Raw genomic sequence first — 25,335 nt, 5'->3', positions numbered from 1 at the left:
ATGCTCTCGTCCCCTGTGACGCCACGGCTAGCCCCGCCTTCTTGGGGGGGCGTTCCCGCGAACACTCCCGCCCATCTGGGTGCGTTCTGTCTGTAATCCACGCCTTCCGAGGCATAGCCCCGCCCCTCTTGGCGTTCCAAAGATAGTCCCGCCCCATAGGCGTGGGGATCCGAGGCAGTCCCGCCCCTCTAGGGCGTCACCGGCGGTAGCCCCGCCCCTTACCCGGAGTAACTGCGCCTGAATGGGTGTAATAGTGTGCACCTACCATGCGAGGGCGCTACTTCTCCGCCGGAAATGAGCCATTATCCATGAGCCGGAAGTAGCGTGTCGGCCGGTCGGGATCTCCGTCGGACACGAGGGTGAAGATGGCGGCGGTTTTCCGTAAAGCGCAGAAGTCGGTGCAGCGTAGTCACCAGGAGCGGAGTCAGGTAGGTGCCCGGAGGGGGGGCAGAAATCAGTGTCTGCCAAAATGTCACTGCTGGAAATAGAGCGGCTTGCGAATGGGAACTTACAAAAGGAGAGCAAACCCATTGCAGGAAGGTGATGGGAATGGCCATGGTGTTGGAGGGAGGGCATGAACATGGATAGAGGATTAGGTAACTACAGAGCTGGGATAAGTAAGGAAGGAAGGGAGGGAGGGGGAGGCATTTTCAAAATGACACTCTGTAACGAGTGGAGTGCCACAGGGATCAGTCCTGGTGCCACAACTGTTGACAATTTATGTTAATGACTAGAATGCAAAAGTGAATGTTCAGGTGGGGAAACAATTGAGGAGTGGCACCAAAAAAAAAGCGATGAGGATTGACAAAGTTTGCAGAGGGGTGTAGCCAAATTGTGTGAGTGCTAAAACTTGGCATGTGGGATACAATGGGAGAAAACGTGTGTTGGCAGGAAGAGTAGAGGGCCTAAATATTGTTTCAACAGACAAATACTGCACACATCTTCAAAGTAGATTTGGCAGTTCTTGACCATGAATCTCTCAAAACTGGCTTCCAAGTTCAATGATAATGTAGAAAACAAATGTAATGTTGGCTTTTATTTCAAAGGGATTGGGATATAAAAGTAAGGAGGCTTTGTTAAAACTACACAAGGCACTTGTCAGACCACAGCTGGAATAATGTGACTAGCTTTGTGCCCCTCATCTAAGGAAACATATACTGGGATTGGAGGCAGTCTGTCACAGAGAATGTCAATAGGTTGACAGTGGGCATGGAAGGACTGCCTTAAGAAGAGAGGTTGAGTAAATTAAGGGGAATTTATAAGAATGAGACAACCTTATTGAAACATACAAAATTCTGATAGGATTTGATAGGTTAGATGCAGAAACATTGTTTCCCCTTGTGAGCAACTAGAGCAAGAGGGCAAAATCTGAAAATGTGAGACTACACATTTAAGACACATCATCCTTCAGAAGTTGGTGAATCTGTGGAATTCTTTACCACAGTGGGTTGTTGAGAGATCAGGTCACTAATTATATTCAATCTGTTCAGTAAGGGAATCGGGGCATATGGGGTGAAGGTTGAAAAGTGAGTTGAGGATTATCAAATTAGCCATGATTACAGTGAATGGAGGAGCTGACTTAATGGGATGAATGGCCTTCTTTTGCACCTATGTTTTATAGGTGAGGAAGGTTAACCAGTAGTGGTGGTCAGGTAGTGATCCAGAGACCCAGCAAAATGCTCTGGGGACAAAATTTCAAAGCCCATCGTGGCATATGGTAGTGTCCAAATTCAATTAAAAATATCTGGAATTAAGAGCCAATCTGATAGCAGCCCTGTAACATTGTCAATTGTCATTTTAAAAATCTGGCTCACTAATGTTCTTCGGAGAGGAAATGTCACCTTTATAAAAGCAAAATAATGTGGATCCTGGATGTTGAAGCAGACACAGAAAATGCTGGAGAAACTCAGAGGGAAGTGGTTTCTGAAGAAGAGTCATTGCAGACTTACCATGTTAATTCTGTTTCTCTCTCCAAATGAATTTGCCTAGCATTTTGGAATTAGTCGTCTTTACGTGGCCTGGCCTACATGTGACTGTAGACCCACAGCAATGTGACCTCTGAAATGGCTTAGCAAGTCACTCAAGGGCAATTAAGGAAAAGCAGCAAATGCTGACCCAGACAGCACCACCCACACGCCATGAATGATTTTTTTTTAAAGAAAGCTAGTAAAGACAGCAGGATCAGAATATCTTCCTGTATTGTATTGGAGTAAAGGGTCTGATGTGGCCAGCTTTCATCTTTTCTGGTCAGGATATACTGGCCAGAGCTACCACTCTACCCCAACTGTGTACCTTCACCAAGTTCAAATCATCTGTTTACTTCTGTTTATTGTTTTGGTCACCTGTTATGAACTGCCATGCAATTTACTGTCCAAACATAGGTATTAGTGTTTCAGAAGTAGTGCAGTGATCATAAATAATTAGATTAGATTAGATTAGATTACAGTGTGGAAACAGGCCCTTCGGCCCAACAAGTCCACACCGCCCCGCCGAAGCGAAACCCACCCATACCCCTACATTTACCCCTTACCTAACACTACGGGCAATTTAGCATGGCCAATTCACCTGACCCTGCACATCTTTGGATGGTGGGAGGAAACCGGAGCACCCGGAGGAAACCCACGCAGACACGGGGAGAACGTGCAAACTCCACACAGTCAGTCGCCTGAGGCGGAATTGAACCCAGGTCTCTGGCGCTGTGAGGCAGCAGTGCTAACCACTGTGCCACCGTGCCGCCCAAAGAAAATGCAAAATTCTCACCTCTCTTGACCATGATCACATAGAAAAGGAAGCACTTGTATTGATATTGTGCCTTTCTTGACCACTGAGCATCCCAAAGAGTTTACAAATAATGGGGTACTTTAGAAAAATGGGGAGCGAGCTTGGTCAGTTTGTAGACAGCAAAATTCCGCAAACAGCAAGAGATGGGTAAAATTAGACCAGATAGTGTGCTTTCTCCATATTATAAATGGTGACAAAATATGACCAGGAAAACGCTCTCTGAATAATGACTTGGGCTCTTTAACATCAACCTGAGTGGCATGTGGAGAATCAGTGAGGTCACTTTTGCACTACTACATACAGTAATTCTGATTGTCCTGATATAGGCAGGATGTTATTAAATTGGAAAGGGTGCAGAAAAGACTTACAAGGATGTTGCAGTGGAGTATTTGAGTCATAGAGAGTCTGGATAAGCTAGGACTTTTTTCCCTGCAGTATATGAGGTTGGCTGTTGAGCATATAGAGGTTAATAAAATCACAGGAGGCATTGATAAGGTGAATGGCAAACGTCTTTTCTGAGGGTAGGGGAGTTCAAAACTAGAGAGTGTAGGTTTAAGGTGAGAGGGGAAAGATTTAAAAGGGACCTGAGGGGCAACCTTTTCACACAAAGTGGTTTGTATGTGGAATGAACTGCCAGCGGATGCAGATACAATTACATCATTTAAAAGACATTTGGACAGGTACATGAATAGGAAAGGTTTAAAGGGATATGGGCCAAACAAGTGGGGCTACTTTGTTTTGCAAAACCTATACAGCATGGATGAGTTGGACTGAAGGGCCTGTTCCTGTGCTGTTTGACTCTGTGACCTTATCCAAAAGATGGAATCACCTGCAGTGTGGCTTTTTCTCAACAATTCACTTATGTCAAGTTTATATGTCTCGTTCAATTTTTGCACAAGTGAAAACCTAGCAGCAATTGATTGACTGTTTGATACAGGTTACCCAGTTTTTATTTGTCCCATTGATTTTAAAAAAGAAAGGTGGAGTTATCTGTATAATGCGCATTGTCTGTTTTGTGCAGCTGCTTCACTGCTAGCTGTATTAAAGCAATCATTTTTCCTTCAGTGCATTGTATTCTGGGACTAATTTAGATTTAGTGTCTGCACTACAAACATGATGACAGCTGATTTCTGTGGTACACTGTAACCAAAGCAATGATATGATATTCCAGATTCCAATTAAAAACCGATCTGTTTTATTTCATAGTGGATGGAGCAAAATGTTCTCAGACTGAGGAAAAGAACCTTTCCAAAGATTGTGTAATGCTGTCATTGCTACTCAGTAGTGTTATTGAAAACCTCACACTACCCAGTCTGCACCAGTTCCTCTGGATTATAAGGTAGCTAATATAACCCCACGACTTTCAAAAAAAAGTATAATAGATAAAACAGGGAATTACAGGCTGGTTAGCCTGGCCCCAGCAGTGGGGAAAGTCCTGGAGTCCACGATAAAGATTTCATAAAAGAGCACTCGGAAATAGTGACAAGATTTATTAGGGTCTGCATGGATTTAGTAATGGGAAATCATGTTTGACAAACATGTACTTTTTTGAGGTATGATTAATAAAGTTGATAGGGGGAGTCAGTGGATGTGATTTACATGGACTTTCTGAAAGCTTTCAATAATGTTCCACACAAAAATTTGGCATGTAAACTTAAAGTGCATGGAATTGAGGGAGGTACACTGACATGGATAGACAACTGATTGGCAGACAGGATGCTCTTTGGTTGTCGGTATGGATTTGATGGGCCTAATGGCCTTTTGTACTGTAGGGATTCTATGAATATTTCCATGTTTGTAGATGACTCAAAGCTTGGTGAGCTGTGAGGATGCAGAGATTCATGTGGTTTGGACAATTTGAATGAGTGGACAAATGCATGGCAGATGCAGTAAAATGTGGTTAAATCAACGGTTATTCATTTTAGTAGCAGAAATGAGAAGGCAGATTATTGTTTAAATGGTGATAGATTTGGAAAAGGCAAGTGTAATGAGGCCTGGTTTGTCTTTGTACACCAGATGCTGAAAGTCAGTGTGTCAGGATGCAGGGTAAGCATTTAGAATTGAGATGTGGAGAAATTTCTGCACCCAGAGAGTGGTGAGCTTGGGGACTTCTCTACCACAGGAAGCGGTTGAGACCAAAACATTGAGTTATTTTTTTAAAGAGTCATATCTAGTTCTTAGAGCTAAAGGGATCAAACGATCTGAAGAACAAGCAGTTACAGGGTACTGAGTTAACAATCAACCAGGATCATATTGAATAGTGGAGCTGGCTCAGTGGGTTGAATGGTCTACTCCTGTTCTTCTTTTCTCTGTTTTTGTAATGACTTTAACGAAATTAATTTCCAAAGTCACACCCATTCTTATCAAGTGAGAGAATACAGAATAAGAACAGACGATGCCTTACATTACAACCCTTCCAGTATGGGTTTTTCCTGAGCTTTAGTCACCACTGCAGTTAGCAGGACCTTCACCTGTGCCTGTTTTATTACAATCTTCTGATCTCACTTTTTCCTCCATCCCAGAACCAAAATAGGATTCCCCTTGTCCTCCTATCATTTCTGCCACCTTCAGCATGATACCTGTATGAACAAACCTACCTTTGCAGATTCTCCTCCCCTTTGGGTATCCTGTTTCATCCTCAAATACCAGCCTTTTTGCTTCATCCTTCATACAAGACCCCTAAACCCCCTGCCACCCACAGCTGATTACTACTTGCAGTTCAGTTTACTATAATCACTGCTCATAGTGCAGTCTTCTGTCCACCTGGGAGACTGCAGTTTGGGTGATCGCTTTGCAGAGCACCTTTCCTTAAATTGCAAAGAGATTCTGTGATTTGTCTTTTTAATTCTTTGTCCAGTTCCCCACTCTCATCTCATGTTGTGACCTTCTCTAGGGTTGTGGTGAAACTCCATGGAACTGTGAGGAACAGCGAGCATGTCATCTTCCAATTTCACACCATATAACCTTTCAGAATTTGAATTCTCTAATCTCTGCCCCATTGCTGTCAGTCATTATTGGTATTTCTGTTGTACATCTCCTATTTATAAGTATCAAAACCGGATCTGTGTAATCACCATTTCCTGTTGCCTACCAATCATTCCCTTTGTCATTAATTTCTCCCGCCTTCCAGCCGATCATAGGCGTTTGGTTTTCTTTCCTACTGCATCACTTTCACTCTCAGTACTTGCTTAAAGCCTGTTACATCTCCAGCTTTTTGCAGTCCTACTTAAAAATGATCAACCTGAAATGTTATCCCGGTTTTGCTTTCCGCAGGTGCTGTCTAGCCGGCTAAGTATTTCCAGCATTTTCAGGTTTTATTTCACATTGCCAACATCCACATTTGCTTCTAACTTGCTTTTTTTAAAAAATGCTTTTCAAAACAATTACTATAAAGTGCCAAAGAAATGTCTCCCCTGCTATGCTTAAAACTCTGGACATATCTTTGCATCCACTTTCAAATTGGTTAATTGAAGGAAATTCATATGGATGACTCTTTTTAGTCCATGGGCAGGAAGGTGGTTTTGGGGTGGAATCATTAATAATGGTACAGCGTAATTGCTAAGAGAGACACATTTGCACCTGAATTTCCTTGATCCTTCATGCCGATTATTTGCTTTCCATCTCAATTGTACAAGTGTTTGGGTGCAATAACACCGCAAACTTCCACTTGTATTTGCTTGGTTCCAGATGTGAAAAGCAATCTTTTGTGATTAAAAAAATTCACTCACAGACCTAAAGTTCCCAAGCGTTTCAGAATCTGGATATTCAATTCACTAATCAATTAACTTCTGGCCCAAGTCTATTTTTCCTTGTTTGTTAGACTTGTCTTTAAAGGCATATAGCCCCATCTTAGCAGCAGACTGGCAATACCTAGTGCTGCATATGGCATAACATTAATATCCTTCTGAAGAATGGTGTATCATATGTAATGTGAACAATGCAATTGAAGATGTGCATTTAAAAATAAATTGCCTATGAATTATTTTATGGGCACCGTTCCAACCCTGATGTTTTCCAGTAACATTATCCTTTTTACTCATTTTGCACAGCCTGGATTTCGAAAGCGACTGGGTCTCTTGGAGAAGAAGAAAGATTACAAGCTACGTGCACAGTGAGTATTTCATGAACAGAAGTTTAAGGCATTTGGCTTCAATGAAATGCTATGAGGGCATACTACTGAATAGCCAATACTCTGCAAATAAGGTTACAGAATGTCAAATTTACCTATAGATTGTATCTGCAACCCTTTTCAAGATACTCAAGGCCCTACAAAAATAGGAATTGGAATGGCAATTCAGCCTGTCAGACCTTTACCCACCTCATCCCCATAACCCTGTGCACTACTTGTAATCAGACATCTCTTACTCTGTACCTTTAAATATGTTCAAAGACTGAGATTCCACAACCTTCTGTGGTAGAGAATTCCTTCTGAGTGAAACGATTTCTCCACATCTCATAGCTAAGTGGAACTTGCGTTATTTTTACTTATACCCCTGATTCTGCATTGCCTACTCAGTCTATTCCATTAAATATTTTGTAAGTTTCAATAAGATCACCTCATTCTTCAAAACTTCAGCAAATAAATGCCTGGTTTGCCCAATCGCACTTCACAGGACACTCCTGCCATCCTGGGGACAAATCCAGTGAGGTTTACTTCTCTCTCTATGGCAATAATATATTTCTTGATATAAGTAGATCAAAATTGCAAACAGTACTCCCAAGGTGCAGTCAAAGCAAGCCTTCATTAATGCTATGCTCAAACCCTTTTGTGATATCCATTAACCTTTCTAATAGCTTGCAGTATTTGCTTTGTAGCCTTAAGTCACTTATTGACAAGGACATGTAGATCCCTTTGTACGTTCCTGATGAAGGAAAAGTCAATTCTCCTGCTCCTTGAATGCTGTCTGACTGGCTGTGCTTTTCCAGCATCACACTCTTTGACTCTGATATCCAGCATCTGCAGTCCTCACTTTCTCCCTTTGTACGTCTACACTTTTTTGTTTTATCATTTTCGAAATATGCTTCAAGGAAGGTAGGAGCTGGATAGACCCTTTAGTCAGATCATGGGCGATCTGGTTGTGGCCTCAGCTCCACTTTGTCTGCATCCCATAATCCTTGACTCCCTTGTCCATCAAGAACCTATCTAACTCTGAATAAACTTAATGGCCTAGTCACCACTATCTTCAAAACTCTACCAACCTTCTCTTGTTCATCTCCATTTTAAAGGAGAGGCCTCTTATTCTTTAACTATGTTCTAGTGTTAGTCTCCCCCATAGGATGGAACACCCTCTTCCACCCTCCACAGTCCCTTTCAACATTTGTTTCAATAAGATCAGTTCTCATTCTTCTAAACCCCAATGGATTTAGACCTATCTAACTCAACCTTCCTTCATAAGATAAGCCCATCATTCCCCGCATGAGTCAAATGAATCTTCTCTGATGAGGCATTATTTAATATATTAGTTGTTAATAATTACCATTCTACATCATATCAGGTAAGTTTTTGACAGATGTGGAATAGCTTATTTTTCTTGACTAGGATTGTTCAACTGCCGTATTTAAGCTAACTTGGTGTTGTTGCAGACTTGTTATTTTTATAATACCAAAATTCATCTCAAGGTAAACCATTTGATTGTGCACATTTCAGGGATTATCACCGCAAGCAGAACACTCTAAAGGCATTACGACAGAAGGCATTAGACAAAAATCCAGATGAATTTTACTTTCGAATGACCAGCACCAAACTTGAGGTTTGTTTAGTAATATAAGCCAGATTTATTTTTTCACTGATACAGTTTTTGTATATTGGGCAAGGTGTGACTTTCAAATTACCCTGAACTACATCCCTTGAAATTAATGTTCCATTCAACAGAATTGCAAAGATGATCCTAAGTCTTTTTGATTCAGCCTCACATTCCTTTCAACTGTATATGATTGATACCTAATCTTTGGAAAGAACCATTAGAGCTGTAATATGGTTTCAAAGTAATGTACTTTTTTAAAAACATACATACTAGATGTGTTTGAGCTACTGGTCTTACATGGTCTGCAAAGTCACCTTGTAGTACTAATGACACTTTTTAGTGCACTATCCCAACCAAGTGGGTCACCAAGGTTCTTCAGTGAAAGCTATAAATCCTGCAAGCAGTACTTGACATTCTTCCTAAAGCAGGCAGTAACTCCCTCCAAACAAAATAGACATTCATGGCATCCCTTTCATTGTACATAATAATTAAATGTGTTCAACACAATCGTCAGATTATTCAGTTCCAGCCTGTCAGCATAACCCATATTGAAATAATTGTATTTTTGACATGCTGTTTCCATAATCTTATTTCTGGACAGAATGACTCCCCTTGATATAAGCGAACAAAGATTAAATGACTTTTTACAAGTCCTTTTTTTGTATATGTAAATGTTCACAGGGATTAGTTTGAAGAAAATGGTGCTCATGTACAATATCCCTTCCTTTGCATGTTGTAATATGCGGTACGTTGTGTGCTGTATATCACTCAAAGACTCATTTAGATTATTTACATTAGTGAAAGCTGCTTGACATCCTGGACACTGATGCATTCATGTGGCATCACTGCCATGTTGGTGTTGTGTAATACTGCAGAACAATCCACAACTGGAACTGCACATTATGTACTACTTAACCTGTATTATACAAATATTCCTTGACTGGTGGGCTTGCTTCTGCTTCTAAGTCAGTTTCAGGAATTAACAGATACTAGATGTGATCTACCAGTCTGATGTCTTCAGTGATGGGACATTGCAGTCATTATAAAGGAGCATGATCTGCGAACAAATAAATAGATGCCACTTTTATTTCACTGGAATGTATTTTTATTTGTCCTTTGAATACTCATTGTACTTTCATTGTCTAAGTACGTGACAGTTACTCTCAACGGTTCTATAAAATAGTGTCGGTTCTCTTTCTGCGTGGAGTTTATGGATATTAACCTGTTTACTGTTTAGGATGGAGTTCATGTCATCAAGCAGCCGAGAGAGGAAGTAACAGAGGAACAGCTGAAGATCATGCGAACACAAGACCTTAAATATGTGGAAATGAAACGGGTTGCAGAGTCAAAGGTGACTTCATCATTATTGTTTTCACTCTTTGCCAATAGCTTCCAAAGACTTCCCCCTCTAGTTCAATAAAATATACCGATGTAGATGTTTTAGAAAAAAAATGTAATTTGTTGCAGCATTATTCAATGCAACCTTTGATGTTCACACAGTTATGAATGTATTACTTCTTCGATTCCTTGGTTTGAAGAGGAGGGGAAACTATACCTTTAACAAAAATGTTTTTGTGCCCTTCGCAAAAACTTCTCAGTGATTAACTGCTGTACGTTTGCCAATTCTGTTCTGTACACTTTTTAGAGAATGTTTGTTTATTTAGTGGTAGTAGTGACAGTGGCCATTAGGTGGCACTAGAGTATTTTTGTACAGATGCTGAAATACTTCATTGTGCAGGGAAATCCATTTTTGATTAGATGAGACTACCTACAGTGTGGAAACAGGCCCTTCGGCCCAACAAATCCACACCGACCCTCCAAAGAGTAACGCCCCCCCTGCCCGACTCATTTCCCTCTGACTTAATGCACCGTGGGCAATTTAGCATGGCCAATTCACCTGACCTGCACATCTTTGGACTGTGGGAGGAAGCCAGGGCACCTGAAGGAAACCCACGCAGACACTGGGAGAATGTGCAAACTCCACACAGATAGTCGCCCAAGGCTGGAATTGAACCTGGGACCCTGGTGCTGTGAAGCAGCAGTGCTAGCCACTGAGCCACCATGCCGCCAATTAAACAAGAAAAATTTGTAGGTCCAGTTGCTCTTTTACAATTGCATGTGTCAATTTCTCCTTTATAATGTTGCCTTGGTAAGTTATATTGACATGGTTTTATGCAAGGCTCCATGGAACTTATTGCACGAGGGCATCTGTAAGGGAAGGAAAAGAATGTGCATTAGAGAGCAATTATGCCATCAAATGTTCGATTAGAAATGATGTGGCCAAAGCATTTTGCTTTGTGCATAGAATTCCCAACCTGTGACCTGTTCTTGTAGTCACGTATCACTCATCCGTTTCAGTCTCTGGTCATTGATAACCACCAGGTAACAATAGAAATGCCGTTGAACAGCAAGTGGAAACATTTGGATTCTGTCTTGCTGGAGATGTTTATTGCATTTTTTTTGTGTGTGCAGTGTGAATGTTATTTGCTTTAATAGCCCAAATCTGGTTATTGTCCTGCTTTTACTGCATATGGACAAACTATTTCATTATCTGAGGAAGTGCAAGTATTGATGCAATCATTGACGAACACCACCATATAGTCATAGAGATGTACAGTGCAGAAACAGACCCTTCGGTCCAACTTGTCCATGCTGACCAGATATCTCAACCCAATCTAGTCCTACCTACTTCCAAACCCTTCCTATTCATATACTCATCCAGATGTCTTTTAAATGTTGTAATTGTACCAGCCTCCACCACATCCTCTGGCAGCTCATTCCATACACGTACCACCCTCTGCATGAAAATGTTTCCCCTAAGTCTCTTTTATATCTTACTCCTCTCACCCTAAACTTATGCCCTCTAGTTCTGATCTCCCTCACCATCAGGAAAAGACTTTGACTATTTATACAATTCATGCTACTCAATATTTTATAGACCTCTATAAGACCCCTCAGCCACTCCACCCCACCACCCCCTTGGAGGAGCGGTATGGTGGCATAGTGGTTAGCACTGCTGCCTCATAGCACCAGGGCCTCAGGTTCGATTCCAGCTTTGGGGTAACTGTCTGTAAGGAGTTTGCACGTTCTCCCCGTGTCTGCATGGGTTTCCTCCAGGTGCTCCGGTTTTCTCCCGCAGTCCAAAGATGTGCAGGCCACGTGATTTGGCCATGCCAAATTGCCCATAGTGTTAGGTGCATTAGTCAGAGGGAAATAGGTCTGGGTGGGTTACTCTTTGGAGGGTTGGTGTGGACATGTTGGGCCAAATGGTCTGTTTCCATACTGTAGGGAATCTAATTTCATCTAATCTAATCTCCGACGCTCCAGAGAAAATAGCCCCAGCCAATTCAGCCTCTCCTTATAGCTGAAATCCTCAAACCCTGGCAACATCCTTGTAAATGGATTCTGAACCCTTTCAAGTTTCACAACATCCTTCCAATAGGAAGGACACCAGAATTGCGTACAATATTCCAAACATGGCCTAATCAATATCCTGTACAGCTGCAACATGACCTTCCACTCTGACCAATAAAGGAAAGCATACCAAACACCACCTTCATGATCCTATCTACCTGCGACTCTACTTTCAAGGAGCTATGAACCTGCACTCCAAGGTCTTTGTTCAGCAACACTCCCTAGGACCTTACCATTAAGTGTATACGTCCTGCGAAGATTTGCTTTCCCAAAATGCAGCACCTCACATTTATCAGAATTAAACTCCATCTGCCACTTCTCAGCCCATTGGCCCATCTGATAAAGATCCAGTTATAATCTGAGGTTACCCTCTTTGCTGTCCACTACATCTCCAATTTTGCTGTCATCTGTAAACTTGCTAACTGTACCTCTTATACTCACATCCAAATCATTTATATAAATGACAGAAAGTAGTGGACCCATCACCAATCCTTGTGGCACTCCACTGGTCATAGGCCTCCAGTCTGAAAAACAACCCTCTACCACCACCCTCTGTCTTCTACCTTTGAGCCAGTTCTGTATCCAAGTGGCTAGTTCTCCCTGTATTCCGTGAGATCTAACCAGTCTCCCATAGGGAACCATATCAAACACCCTACTGAAGTACATATAGATCACCTCTAACGCACTGCCGTCATTAATCCTCTTTGTTACATCTTCAAAAAAACTCAATCAAGTTTGTGACACATGATTTCCCACGCACAAAGCCATGTTGACTATCCCTGATCAGTTCTTGTCTTTCCAAATACATGTACATCCTGTCCCTCGGGATTCCCTCCAACAACTTGCCCACCACCGACATCAGGCTCCCGGTCCATAGTTCCCTGGCTTGTCCTTACCACCTTTCTTAAATAGTGGCACCACATTAGCCAACCTCAAGTCTTCCGGCATCTCACCTGTGACTATCGATGATACAAATATCTCAGCAAGGGGCCCAGCAATCACTTCCCTGGCTTCCCACAGAGTTCTAACGTACACCTGATCATTCCTGAGGATTTATCCACTTTTATGCATTTCAAGACATCCAGCACTTCCTCCTTTGTCATCCGGACACTTTCAAGATGTTACCATCTATTTCCTGACATTCTATATCTTCCTTGTCCTTTTCCACAGTAAACCCTGATGCAAAATACTCGTTCAGTATCTACCCCATCTCCTGTGGCTCCACACAAAGGCCGCCTTGCTGATCTTTGAGGTATGATGAAGGAGAATCATTGAAGCAGCTAAAGATGGTTGAGTCTAGGACAATACCCTGGGGAACTGCAGCAGATATGTCCTAGAGCTGAGGTGACTGACCTCCAACAACTACATCCATCTTTCTTCATGTTAGGTGTGATTTCAACTAGTGGCAAATGTTTCCCTTGAATTTTATTGAATTCAATTTTACTAAGTGTCCTTAATGTCAAACTTGGTCTAATGCTGACTCACTCTTAAGGATAGTCACTCTCATTTCACTTGTTGAGGTTAGCTCTTCTGTCCATATTAGGATCAAGGTTAGAATGAATTGAGGAGCTGGGTAACCCTGACGGAACCAAAACTGATCAATCCAGCTGAGTAACTGTTAATTTGTGTGATAGAAAGTTGGCCAGATTGCACTTTTCCCACTTGTTGTGGGGACCTTAGTGAATCCCAGTGTGTTGTTGTTGTACCGGAACAGCTTAGCTAACACCATGGCCAGCTCTGAAAATAAATTTTATTACTATTGCCAAAATATTTTTCAAGTCCATAATCTTTGCAGTATTGAGTTCCTTCAACCATATCTCCATATTAAATAGGCTGAAACTGTGTAGCTAAAGCCTAGCATCTGTGAAGCTGGAGGAACTTGGGGCTGAGGAAGGTTGCACATATTTGTTCTTTGGACTGCTGTTCTGGGTTTCTCGATCATTGAGAATTTTTGTGCAGCATTCTAGTTTAATTATTTACCATATTCACAGCTGGATGTGACAGGTCATGCAGAGGTTAGATCTGATCCATTTCTTGCAGGGTGGTTTAACTTGTTGCTTATGCTGTTTCACGTGCAAGAAGTCCTGTATTCTAGATTCACCAGATTAACACCTTCTGCTCCCGGCATGCCCTCCTGCAGTGTTCAGTGAAACAGGACTGAAGCATGATGGTCATGACAGAGTTGGAAGTGTGCATGACCAAAAGGTTAGAGATTGTGGTTGAGTACACTTTTTGTATTGATGTTGTTTTACAGTGCCTCATCGATGGCAAGTTTTTTGTTAGATTTGTTCAAAATCCATGTCATGTAACACATGTAACAATATGATGAGAGGTCTCCTCAATGTGAAGATGGATCTTTGTGTCCAAAGGCTGTGCAGTGGTCACCTCTATGATAACTTGGTGAGGATGTGGTTATGTGGGTTTTTCTTTCTTGGTTCACTCGCTACCTGTTACAGACCCAGGCTAGCAGCTATATCCTTTAAGATTTGGACATTGGATCAGTAGTGGTGCTACTGAGCCACTTTTGGAGTGGAAGTGGACATCGTCCAGATTACATTTGTATTTATGCCACCCTTCTTTCAGTTTATATTCAACAGGGAGGAGTACAGATTCATCAGCTGAGGGGCAACTAATCTGTGATAGTCAAGAGGTTTCATGAAGTCATAGTCATGCAGCATAGAAACAGACCCCTCAGTCCAACTAGTCCACACCTAGCTACGTTCCCAAACTAAACTAATCCCACTTGCCTGCATTTGGCCATATCCCTGCAAACCTTTCCTATTCATGTACTAATCCAAATGTCTTTTATATATTGTAACTTTCCTGCATCCACCACTTCCTGTAGCAGTTCAATTCAAATACAAACCATTCTGTGTAAAACAAAAAGTTGCCCCTCGTGTCATTTTTAAACCTTTCTCCTCTCACCTTAAAAGTATGCCCCCCCTAGTTTTGAACATCACACCCTAGGGGAAAGACCCTTGCTATTGACCTTTTCTGTCCCTCATGATTTTACAAACCTCAATAAGATCACCCCTCAACCTCCAATAGATCCTTGCCCATGTTTGACTTTGATGCCTTGAGGCTTCATGGGTTTGGAGTGAATTGAAGAGACAGCTTCTTTCTGACTAAATATCACTAAGCTGCCACTCTGGTGGGTCTGTCCTGCCAATGGGACAGGACATATCCAGGGATGGCAATGGTGCTGTCTGGGATCTTGACTGTAAACTGTAATTCAGTGAGTATGCTGTGTCACTCTGAATGGTTGTGCAGTGTGAGAAGGAATTCTTTCAGTTTAGACACAAGGTCCCAAACGTTAGTAAGGAAGGCTTTTCATGGATTTTCAGAAATATGTTTTATGTTGTCTTGGATGATGCAGCATGGTCAGTCCAGTTTCATTCCTTTTAGGCCCATAATGCTTTGATCCAAGTTATTTGCTAGGCCATTTAAGAGGGCATTTCAGTGTCAACCATGGTGCTATGCCACATGGGTAAGGATAACAGATTTTATCCTCTAAAGGGGGTGAGTTCATCAAATGAATTTCTACAACAATTGACAATGGTTTTGTGGTCTTCCGTGATAGTTTTGGTTCTGTTCCTTTTTTAAAAAAAAAAAATTCAGATCTGGAAAATTTTCTACGTTCATGGTGCTTTCATGGAATACGTTTTGTTTGCTATCTCAATGTCCTATCTCGTGAAGGGCATCACATTTCAAAGTGTCAAAACTTATAAATTAGGAGCATAAGGCTGTGTTTTATGCTGACTTTCTCTGGCTTGTACTTCAGACGTTTTCAAGCACTGGCCAAAACACAAGCATGTGTCACCGACAGTAATTAACCTAAAATTGACCCCAAGATTTCAAGCAGTTCAATGTTCTAGTTTTAGAGATTGAAACAAACATGTACTTTAATACATATTATGTTATCAAATGCATTTTTACAGATTTAAGTAATAGGTTTTATTCTGGCAGTGCAAAAGGGAATGTTAAGCCTGCTGTGAAAGTCCTTGTGCATTGGTTTGATAATATATATTTGCAATACACTTGCAGAAAATTGAACGACTCAAGTCTGAACTCCATCTTTTAGAAGCTAACGGCAAACCAAGTAATAAGCACATTTTCTTCTGCGACTCTAAAAAGGAAGGTACTGTATCTTATTACGTATTTTCAGATCTGTTAAAAAAAAAACTTCAGTTAAATTCCTCTTACCGTTTAGCTCTTACCCAAAAGGCTGGGACTGTTTTTCCTGGTTTGCTTCAATGTATGCTGATTTCTGTGTGACATACTGCACCGGTGAGTATTCTCTAAATTTGGAGGAGGTACGCGATGATCAATCCCAGTGATGACTTCATTCCCTCTGTGCAATGGCAACAGGATGTGTTTGGAAGTGATTAATAGTATAAACCCTGGCTGCTTTCTTTTCCACTCCTTAACCCAAGAGCACCAAGGCCAGCTGACATCACCCGAGTCAACTCAGTCCAAAGACTGAGTCAGTTTCTTTGTGCAGTGATTGTACTCACTATATAACCTTTCTGAGCCATTTTGACAACTTAACTATTCCTATCAGACTACAGCAATATTTCTTTTGCATTCAAAATTAGACCAAAGCATTCAACTGAAGGAAAAAAAAAGTGAACAGAGAAATTTTCTGTACAATTCTACACAAGTATCTGAATCCGCTTTCGGAAGCTAAAAATAATAACGCTTTATGTGAAAGAAGATTGTACTTTGAAAGCAGAAAATGCCTTTCAGCTCTCAAAGAATTGGTTCTTCAGCAGAGTAGATCAGTTCAGCTGTGAGTGGCTAATTTACAAGGCCTTGTTGACAATATCAGGATGGAGGTGACTGGTAGTTATGGAAACAAAGCGTAGCAGTTAATAAGGACTGGTGTGAAGGTGAAATAGAGGATTATTTGTTGGAACAATATGAGGTACCTTTTTCTGTTTCTGCCGTTTGCTTGGTCTGATCTGGAAGAGAATACTATATGGCGATTAAAATATAAAATGAATTAATGCTCCACTGCCCAACACCATTGTCCATTGCCTCTAGAAGACCAAAATTTGAAAATATTAGTGGAAAGAAGGAATATTGCATCCTAGCTGTTTTGTTTTTTAGGCTTTAGAAATTTAGTTGTCATGGCTGATTACAGGCATGGTTTGATAGTTAGCACTGCAGCCTCACAGTGCCAGGGACCCAGGTTTGATTCCAGCCTCGGGCAACTGCAACCTCCACACACACATTCTCCCCATGTCCTCCAGTACTCTGGTTTCATTCCAAAGTCCAAGGAGTGCAGGTTAGATGGATTGGATTGGATTGGTTTGGCTATGGGAAATGCAGGATTACAGGGATAGAGTAGCGGGATGGGATGCTGTTCGGATGGTTGGTATGAACTTGCTGGGCTGAATAGCTTGCTTCCACACTGTAGGGATTCTATGATAGTAGTGTCTATTAAATATAAGGTAAGTTGTGTATTTTGCCCTCTGTGTTGTTACTTAACATTTAATTATCTGCTAATTTTGAGTTCCTTGATGGAAGTACACTCCAATCCTGCAATTAAGACTTCAGAATACCAACGTAAGTTTCTAACATTTCATAAATTATGCTAAATACTGGCACATAAAAATGGAGTTATCCCTGTGTTTTAGACCCCTGAAAGAATGGTTTGTGCATTCTAGTTGCATTTCTGTTACAGTTGTCTGCCTATTTTTTGTATTTACAGGTCATTCTGCTATAATGTGACAGTTGCATTCCTGTGTACCTTGTGCTGTAGAAAATTACACTATGGAAAACCGCTGTAAAAAATCAGTGTAGAAAATTGCAATAGAAAATCGCTATAACAGTTCAGTAGAAAGTTCGCATTGTTTGGATAAGGTCCACAATTCGTCAGTCACGTTATAGCCAACCCGTGTTGACGAAGCACGCAGAGAACCAGAATGACCTGCACAATATTGATGTTGCCTAAGTTCTTTTTTGGATCATCACGCTTAGTAATATTGACTCACGCTTTAGTATTGTTTGAGTCATTGTTGAACCGGAATTCTGTATAGCTGAAGCAATACTGGCTCCCTTTTTTATTTAAAAAGAAATGATAGTTTGTTTTGATCCAATATGAATGAGCCCACACTTAACTGTGCTGAATTTTTTCTGTCATAGTTTTGCCCATTACTTAAGTTATCAATGCCTCTTCATAATTTTTCACTCCATCCTATAATATTACATTCCCCTCTCTTGTGTCATTGGAAATCTTGGATACATGCATATTATCATTGACTTAGATAACAAATATGATAATTAAGGGATCCTAATGGGATGCTAATTCCAAATCCCACTCCCATTATCTGGATTTTGACTTTTCATTTGTGCAATCTCCTAAACCAGTCAATAATTTCTTTTTAATTCCATGACTCTTAATTTTAGTTTATCTTATTGATTTTCTTAGGAATGTCACATGATCTACAAATCCCTGCTGCCTTTCCAAGTGACTAAAGTTTCTTGAAGTAATTCTGTCCTGAAATGTGAATTCCAGTAAATTCCTCTGTGGAGACCCTTACTAATTTTCCTTTATTTTTCTCTTATATTTTTGGTGGAACTAAAAGTTGAATTTTTAACAGCTGTCTATTCTGAAAGAAAAGAAAACAAATACAGATGTTTGCTGTTGGTGACTTCACTAAGCTAAGGAATACTGTTCAAAATATGATTCGGACACAGACACCCACACACACCCTTATAGACACACAGACTCCCACACATGCACCCCCTCAGACTTAAGACACTCTGCACTCACTGCACGCACACACACACACTTTCTTACACTCACAACGCCCACCCCAGACAGACACACACACAGACAGACAAAGACCCACATGCACACACATATTTTGTGTGGTGAATTTTTTCGTTACTTTCAGAGTTACATTGGACTTTGCTCAAAAACTACATACATTCATGTAGAACTCTGAGCTCAAAAACTGCATAAATTTATGTAAAACTCTGATTCCAATCTAAAAAGTGAGATAACAATCTAAACATCAGGTCATAGACAGTGAACACAGGGGGCTAACACCTTCAACATATTGTCTAGCTATCGCCATTGTTAACAGCTAACCCGAGAATGCAACTTTTTAAAAAAAAAGGGTTTTGTGATTTACACATGAAAGAAGTGAAACTATCAATGTATTCTAACAGATGAAAGGCTTAACAGACAATCAATTTTTCAATGTATAATTTCAGTTACATCACACTGCAAATTTTTGCTATAAATTCTGTGTTACGATCAAGCCCTCCACAATCACCTGATGAAGGAGCGTCGCTCCGAAAGCTAGTGTGCTTCCAATTCAACCTGTTGGACTATAACCTGGTGTTGTGTGATTTTTAACTTTGTTCAAAATATGTCATTGATTGTTGCTGTGCCCAGGGCTGGAAACTGGTTGGATGTTGGGTTGGTCAATCAAGGGAGGACTCTAGCCAGCTACAGAAAATATTGATTTTGCGAAAAAGAAAAGAAAAAACTGGTTTTGGCAGGTGCAGGGTGATTTTGGAAGCTTTGGGACTGGTTCGATATTTTTTACTCAGTTTTCTAGACACTTATTGAATATTCTGAGAAAATAATCCAAGTCTGTAAGGAATAAGTAAATAGTTCTAGAAGTCTACTGAAACTGTTCATATTCACGAGTGTCTTTGAAATTAGATATACAGGTTTGTGTCTTTGATTGACTCATTATCCAAGGATTACATAAAGACATGGCATCTATCATTTGACACTTTAATTGAACTGGGAAATTCCAATTATTTTTAATTTATTCCTTAACTGTGTATGTCTGCTTGTATGTGGGATGGTGGTTATAAGCAAGGAAGATTGGGTTTAAATCATAAATACCCATACTACTTGGCTTTGACAAAGTTGGCTTTGTCCTGCTAAAGTTACAGTTTTAATAAGTTGATGTCGAAGGTCTTTTATTTGTAAGCTCTCTGGTTTGGAATAATTGGGCAGTTTTGAGGGTCCTTAAATATTATTATTTCACTGTTGGAAATCCAGGGATAGTAAGCGAGATTTGGTTTGGCTTGCTATCCTGGGTCGTAACATCTCCATAATAGCACCTAAATGAGTCGAGTCTGTGATTTCCTCGTTTTGGGGTCTCACCTTTTTTAAACAGTGGAGTTGTATTTATACTTTTCTAGCCTGAATTGAATGTGCATTACAGTTAAAGAACCTGTTGTTTTCTCGCCTAATTCCTCTAAATCCCTGAGATGGAATTTAATGTCCTTCCCTGTGGCAAATTTGGAAGTGGGAGATGTCGAATGGGGCAGGAGAGTGAGGGCAAGGACCTCACTGTCTCTTGAATCCACCCCAATTAAGCCCATGGCAGAAATGTCCATGGCTCGAAGGTCATTGGACGGTCTTCATGTGCTGCTACTCATTGTCCAGTTAAAAGCCTGATCATACCATTGCCTGTATTAATGCAGGGGAAGCTGCCTTGAGTGAACCATTACAAACGTGCAGGCTTCCTTAGCAACTGGAGCTTCCACCCCATGGTCCTTGATCCCAGGGGCAGGTCCGCTGCTGTCTGGTTATATAATTCAATTCGCTTTCTCTCAAAGAGCTGGTGCAGCTCTCCAGCTGGTGGGAGAGAACCTTGTCACCTCCTGTAAACACTGCTACTGAAGTAGAAGCTATCAAGTTCTGGGGATTTGCCAGTCTTTAGTGTCATTATGTTTTCCTTATGTTTTCTTGCTAATGAGTTCCAGTCCTCAATTTACTATCTATTTCACTGGAATGTCAGCTATATTATCTTTTTCCACTATGAAGAAAGACACGCAAGTAATTAGGTAACAAGTCTGGTATTTCTTAATGTTTTTAAAATAAATTTTTATTTGACCCATTTTTTTTTCTAATAACCTGTTTGAAGAGGTTATTACACACCTCCAGTGGAAATGGGACTTGAACTTGGGTCTCCTGGTCCAGGGATAGAGTCACCACCACTGCATCTCAAAGCCACATCGTCTGGTTTTTCTTTATTTTCATTTACCGTATTACTTGCACCTGTTTCTACAAGGGCTGCATTATTTTTGGCAAGCCTTTTTCTTTTGAACTTGTACCCTCCTCGAACTTGTACTCCCCCATCTGTCTTTCATGCTGATAAAACAAAGCCAATTGTGGTGCCCCATGTTCATGTCCTAGCTGTACTAATGAACACAGCTATGATTATTGTGTCTGAGGTTTCTTTGGTCTTTCTGGCATCTCACTAGCCCTGACAGATCTTTATATAATTGTACAATTCAAATTGCTCACAACGTTTATTGATGGAGTTGCAAGCTTTGTAGATGTTTTGTTCTCATTAATCATTGATTGCTCAGTTATAATATTTTTAAGAAGATCTCTTTCAAATTTTGCACAGTTAAACAATTTGACTTGGCAAAACGCCTCAATACTGTACCAGAGCTTGTAGACCGGGTATACAATCGACCAACGATCGAAACTTTACAGAAGGAAAAAATTAAAGGAGCCACACGTCTCCGGGATCTCAAGGTAATAGGAAATGATGTCCAGATGAAAATGTACCTAAAATGAGAGTGGTCACACAGGCTGACGAAAGTATTATTGCCATTTCAGAAAGTTAATTGGGATTGTTTTACTGTTTATACAATCTGACAGTCATTTGAATCTTGTGACTGTCAACTTGCACAAGGTCATTGTTCTAGCTGTAAGAAACCGCATGCACTTACTTTGCAAGACCATTGTTTTTACTCTGAAAGACAGTATTACAGAAATTGTTGGTGTTCATTCATTAAGCCTATCAAACATGCTCAAGGGACTAAATAGCCTGTTCCTAACTTGAATGTTCATATTTTTCGATCTTCAAGCAGGTTAAAGTATATTCCTTCATAGAATTCTGTGTTACTGCAACAATTTTTTTTTAAGTGAAGGAACAATTGGCAGTTAATTATTATAAATCTAGAGCTTTCCTCTCTCTCTTTTGCATTTCCCCTGTTATTTGCCTGAATAATGAGTATCACTTTCTTCTTTCAATGATTTGTAATTTGTCCTTTTCAGAAACTTGCTCAACAGAGAAAGAACCAATATAATCTGCTGCAACAGCACATTGGGAGAGAGAAGCAACTGTTTGTAGTGGCCCAAAAAATACAGACCAGAAAAGACCTCATGGTAAGTATATAGAGTTCATAATTTTACCATAGTTTAATATATTGTGGATTTTATAGATTTGGTACGCAGCATTCAGGGGAAACCATTATTAATCAGTACAACTATTTCTATAATTTCAAGACTGAAGTAAAATGTTAAGTGTTGACCATCTCTAACGAGAGAATCTAACTGGCACCTGATGACATTCAATAGCACTGATACCACTGAATTCCCCACTATCAAAATCCTGGGGTATTACCAATGACCAGAAAGTGAACTGGACGAGTTGTACAAGTATGGTGGCTACAAAATCTAACAACCTTGCCTCGAAACTCATCATCTGATTTTGAAAACCTGTCCACCATGTACAAAGCATAAGTTGGGAATGTGATACAATACTCTCCACTTGCCTGGATGGGTGCACTCCAACCACACTCAACAGCCTGTACAACATGCAGGACAAAGCAGCCCATTTGATTGACGCCACATCCTGTTTCCACACTGTAAGTAATCTAATCTAATCTAATCCTCAAGCAGTCACTCCCTCATAGGAACAGGAATAAGTCATTCAGCCCCTCAAGCCTATTCCACCAGTCAGTGAAGTCCTGACAGATTTGTAGCCTAACTCCAGTTTCCTGCCATGGGCCCATATCCCTTAACGTCTTTGTTTAAAAATAAACAAAATAGCAGCAGTGTGTAACCATCTGCAAGGTGACCTCCAGAAATTCTTCAAGGCTTATTAGGCAAAACTTTCCAAACGCATAACCACTGCTGTCTAGAAGGACATGGGATCACTTCCACCTGCAAATTCCCTTCTGAGCTGCACACCATCACGACTTGGAAGTAAATTGCCATTCCTTCAGTATCACTGGGGCAAAATCATGGAACTCTCACCCTAATGGTATTGTGGGTCTGACTGCAGCCATTCAAGCAGGCAGCACCACCTTCTCAAGGATATCGAGGTATAGCCAATAAATGCTGGCCCAACCAGTATCGCCAACGTATCACAAATATGTTTATTTTTTAACGTCTAATTTGAGACCCTGAGTTCATTTGCCTTATCTGCATTGAAATAAATGCAGTTTAATTCTTCAGCATTATCTCATTCTCTAACTTGCTTTTGCCTGCCTTTTCTAATTAATGTGCTCTTTTTAACTTCAAAACCATCCTCTCTGTCTCTGTACTCACTTCTACTTAGGATCAAAAAGACTGAAGAGGGTAAAGTGGGTAAACGTTATCTATATGGACTTTAGTAAAGCCTTTGACAAGGTTTCTCATGGTAGACTGATTAGTTAAGTTAGATCACATTGGATTCAGGGGAGCTTGACAGTTGGATGTAAAATTGGTTTTACGGTTGGAGACAGGGTTGTGGATGGTTGTATTTCAAATTGGAGGCCTGTGACTGGTGATGTGCAGCAAGATTTGGTGCTGGGTCCACTGTTGTTTGTCATTTATCTCAACGATCTGGATGCAGATTTAGGAAGAATGGTTACTAAGTTTATGGATGACACCAAAATTGGTATAGTCGACTGTGTGGAAGGTTATCCAAGATTACAAAGAGATCTTGATCACTTGATCCAGTGGGCAGATGGAGTTTAATTTGGATAAATGTGAGGTATTGCATTTTGGTAAAATAAACAAGGACAGAACTTATACAGTTAATGCTAGGGCCCAGGGTAGTGTTGTTTAACAGAGAGGCCTAAGGATTAAGATACGTAGTTCTTTGAAAGTTGCATCACAGTTACCTGGTGATTAAGGCAACATTTAGCACACTTGCCTCCATTGCTCAGACCATTAAGTTTAGGAGTTGAGATGCCATGTTGCGGTTGTACAGGATGTTGGTGTGGCCACTTTTGGGATACTATATCCAGTTCTGGTTGCCCTGCTATCATTGTTAAATTGGATATTATTAATTTGGAGAGGGTTCAGAAAAAATTTACCAGAATGTTACTAGTATTGGAGGGTGAGAGTTATAAGGATAGGCTGGGGCTTTTTCCATTGCAACAGAGGAAGTTGAAGGGTGACCTTGTAGAAGTGTATAAATCATGAGTGGTATCTAAGGTGACTAGCAAAGGTCTTTTCCATAGGATAGAGAAAATTAGGGGGCATATATTTAAGGTGAGAAGAGAGATTTAAAAGGGACCTGAAGAGCAACATTTTCACACAGTAGTTTGTAAATGGAATGAATTGCCAGAGGAAGTGGTAGATCTTGCAGACACAATACTTAAAAGGCATTTGGACAGGTACATGAATAGGAATAGTTTAGAAGGACATGGACCAACTGCAAATAAGTGGAATTAGATTAATTTGAGAAACTTGGTCATCATTGAAGAGTTGGACCAAAGGGTTAGTTTCTGTGCTGTATGACATCAACAGATGAAAGGTAAGAAATGTCCTTGCTATACGGTATTTACTTTAAGGTTCGAAAGTGAGTGAGTGTTGTAACAGTTTTCCCACCAGTGTACTTAATCGGACGTTACTAGAAACTGAGCCTTATTTTTGAACGTTTTATAGGTAGTTTTTTTAAAAAGCTATAATTGTATTCTTAGGTGTAATTGTGAGGGAAAGGTATTGCAAGTTTAATCAGATGAATTGACGTTTCGTAACTTTGACATTTTGCCTTCAATTTGCTTTGCCTTTCCTAATTAATTCAATTGTGTAAAATTTCTTTGTGTGATATTTTAATGCAGCCTTTAGGCAGATGAGAATAAATCTGATCTGTATTTTACAGGGTAGCTGTTACCTTCTAAAAGCAACAAATATAGATTAGATGTGCTTTATGAAATCTTATTAACATCATAAAATCAAATGAATTCACTTGTTGAATTGGTTGTGTTCCCTGTTTTGTGTGTATATCATCTATCAATTTTTAACCTGAAATGGGTTTTTTTTAAACAGGACAAGACCAGGAAAGTGAAGGTGAAGAAGGAAACTGTAAACTCTCCAGCCATTTACAAATTCCAATTTAAGAGAAAACGCTGACATTTCTCCAATGGGCAGTTAAAATATTAACCGTTGAGCTACCCTTTTCATGCAGATTTTCTGAGAGGATTGGTTGCAAACTCTTATGTTTTTTGTAACATTTAAGATTTTATTGTCCCAGTTGCATTAAATAAATGTGAAGAGAGCGGTTTAGTTTAAGTGATGTGCTTTTTGTTAGTGCTCTTAATCGGTCACTGGAAAGTAAGAGTCAGAATTTACATTGTGTTCAGATTCAGTTTAGAAGAATGGTGTCAATCTTCGAATAAAGAAACAACGTGA

At 40.3% G+C, this 25,335-nt stretch overlaps 1 protein-coding gene across 1 annotated transcript; it reads left to right on the top strand.

Annotated features, from left to right (window-relative positions):
- The first annotated feature begins 316 nt into the window (after positions 1-316).
- utp11 (UTP11 small subunit processome component) lies at positions 317-25,335 on the top strand. The gene is made up of 8 exons (XM_087976872.1): positions 317-428; positions 6,831-6,892; positions 8,429-8,531; positions 9,763-9,876; positions 15,984-16,077; positions 21,329-21,459; positions 21,985-22,095; positions 24,973-25,335. The coding sequence occupies exons 1-8, from the start codon at positions 366-368 to the stop codon at positions 25,054-25,056; spliced, it is 762 nt and encodes a 253-aa protein (XP_087832998.1). The 5' UTR covers positions 317-365; the 3' UTR covers positions 25,057-25,335.

Source organism: Chiloscyllium plagiosum, unplaced genomic scaffold, assembly GCF_037043375.1.
Source record: "Chiloscyllium plagiosum isolate Xiang-an unplaced genomic scaffold, Cpla_swu_hap1 HiC_scaffold_30, whole genome shotgun sequence".
Classification (NCBI taxonomy): domain Eukaryota; kingdom Metazoa; phylum Chordata; class Chondrichthyes; order Orectolobiformes; family Hemiscylliidae; genus Chiloscyllium; species Chiloscyllium plagiosum.
Note: the sequence above shows the minus strand (reverse complement) of the source record. Positions and strands in the feature narration are given on the sequence as shown.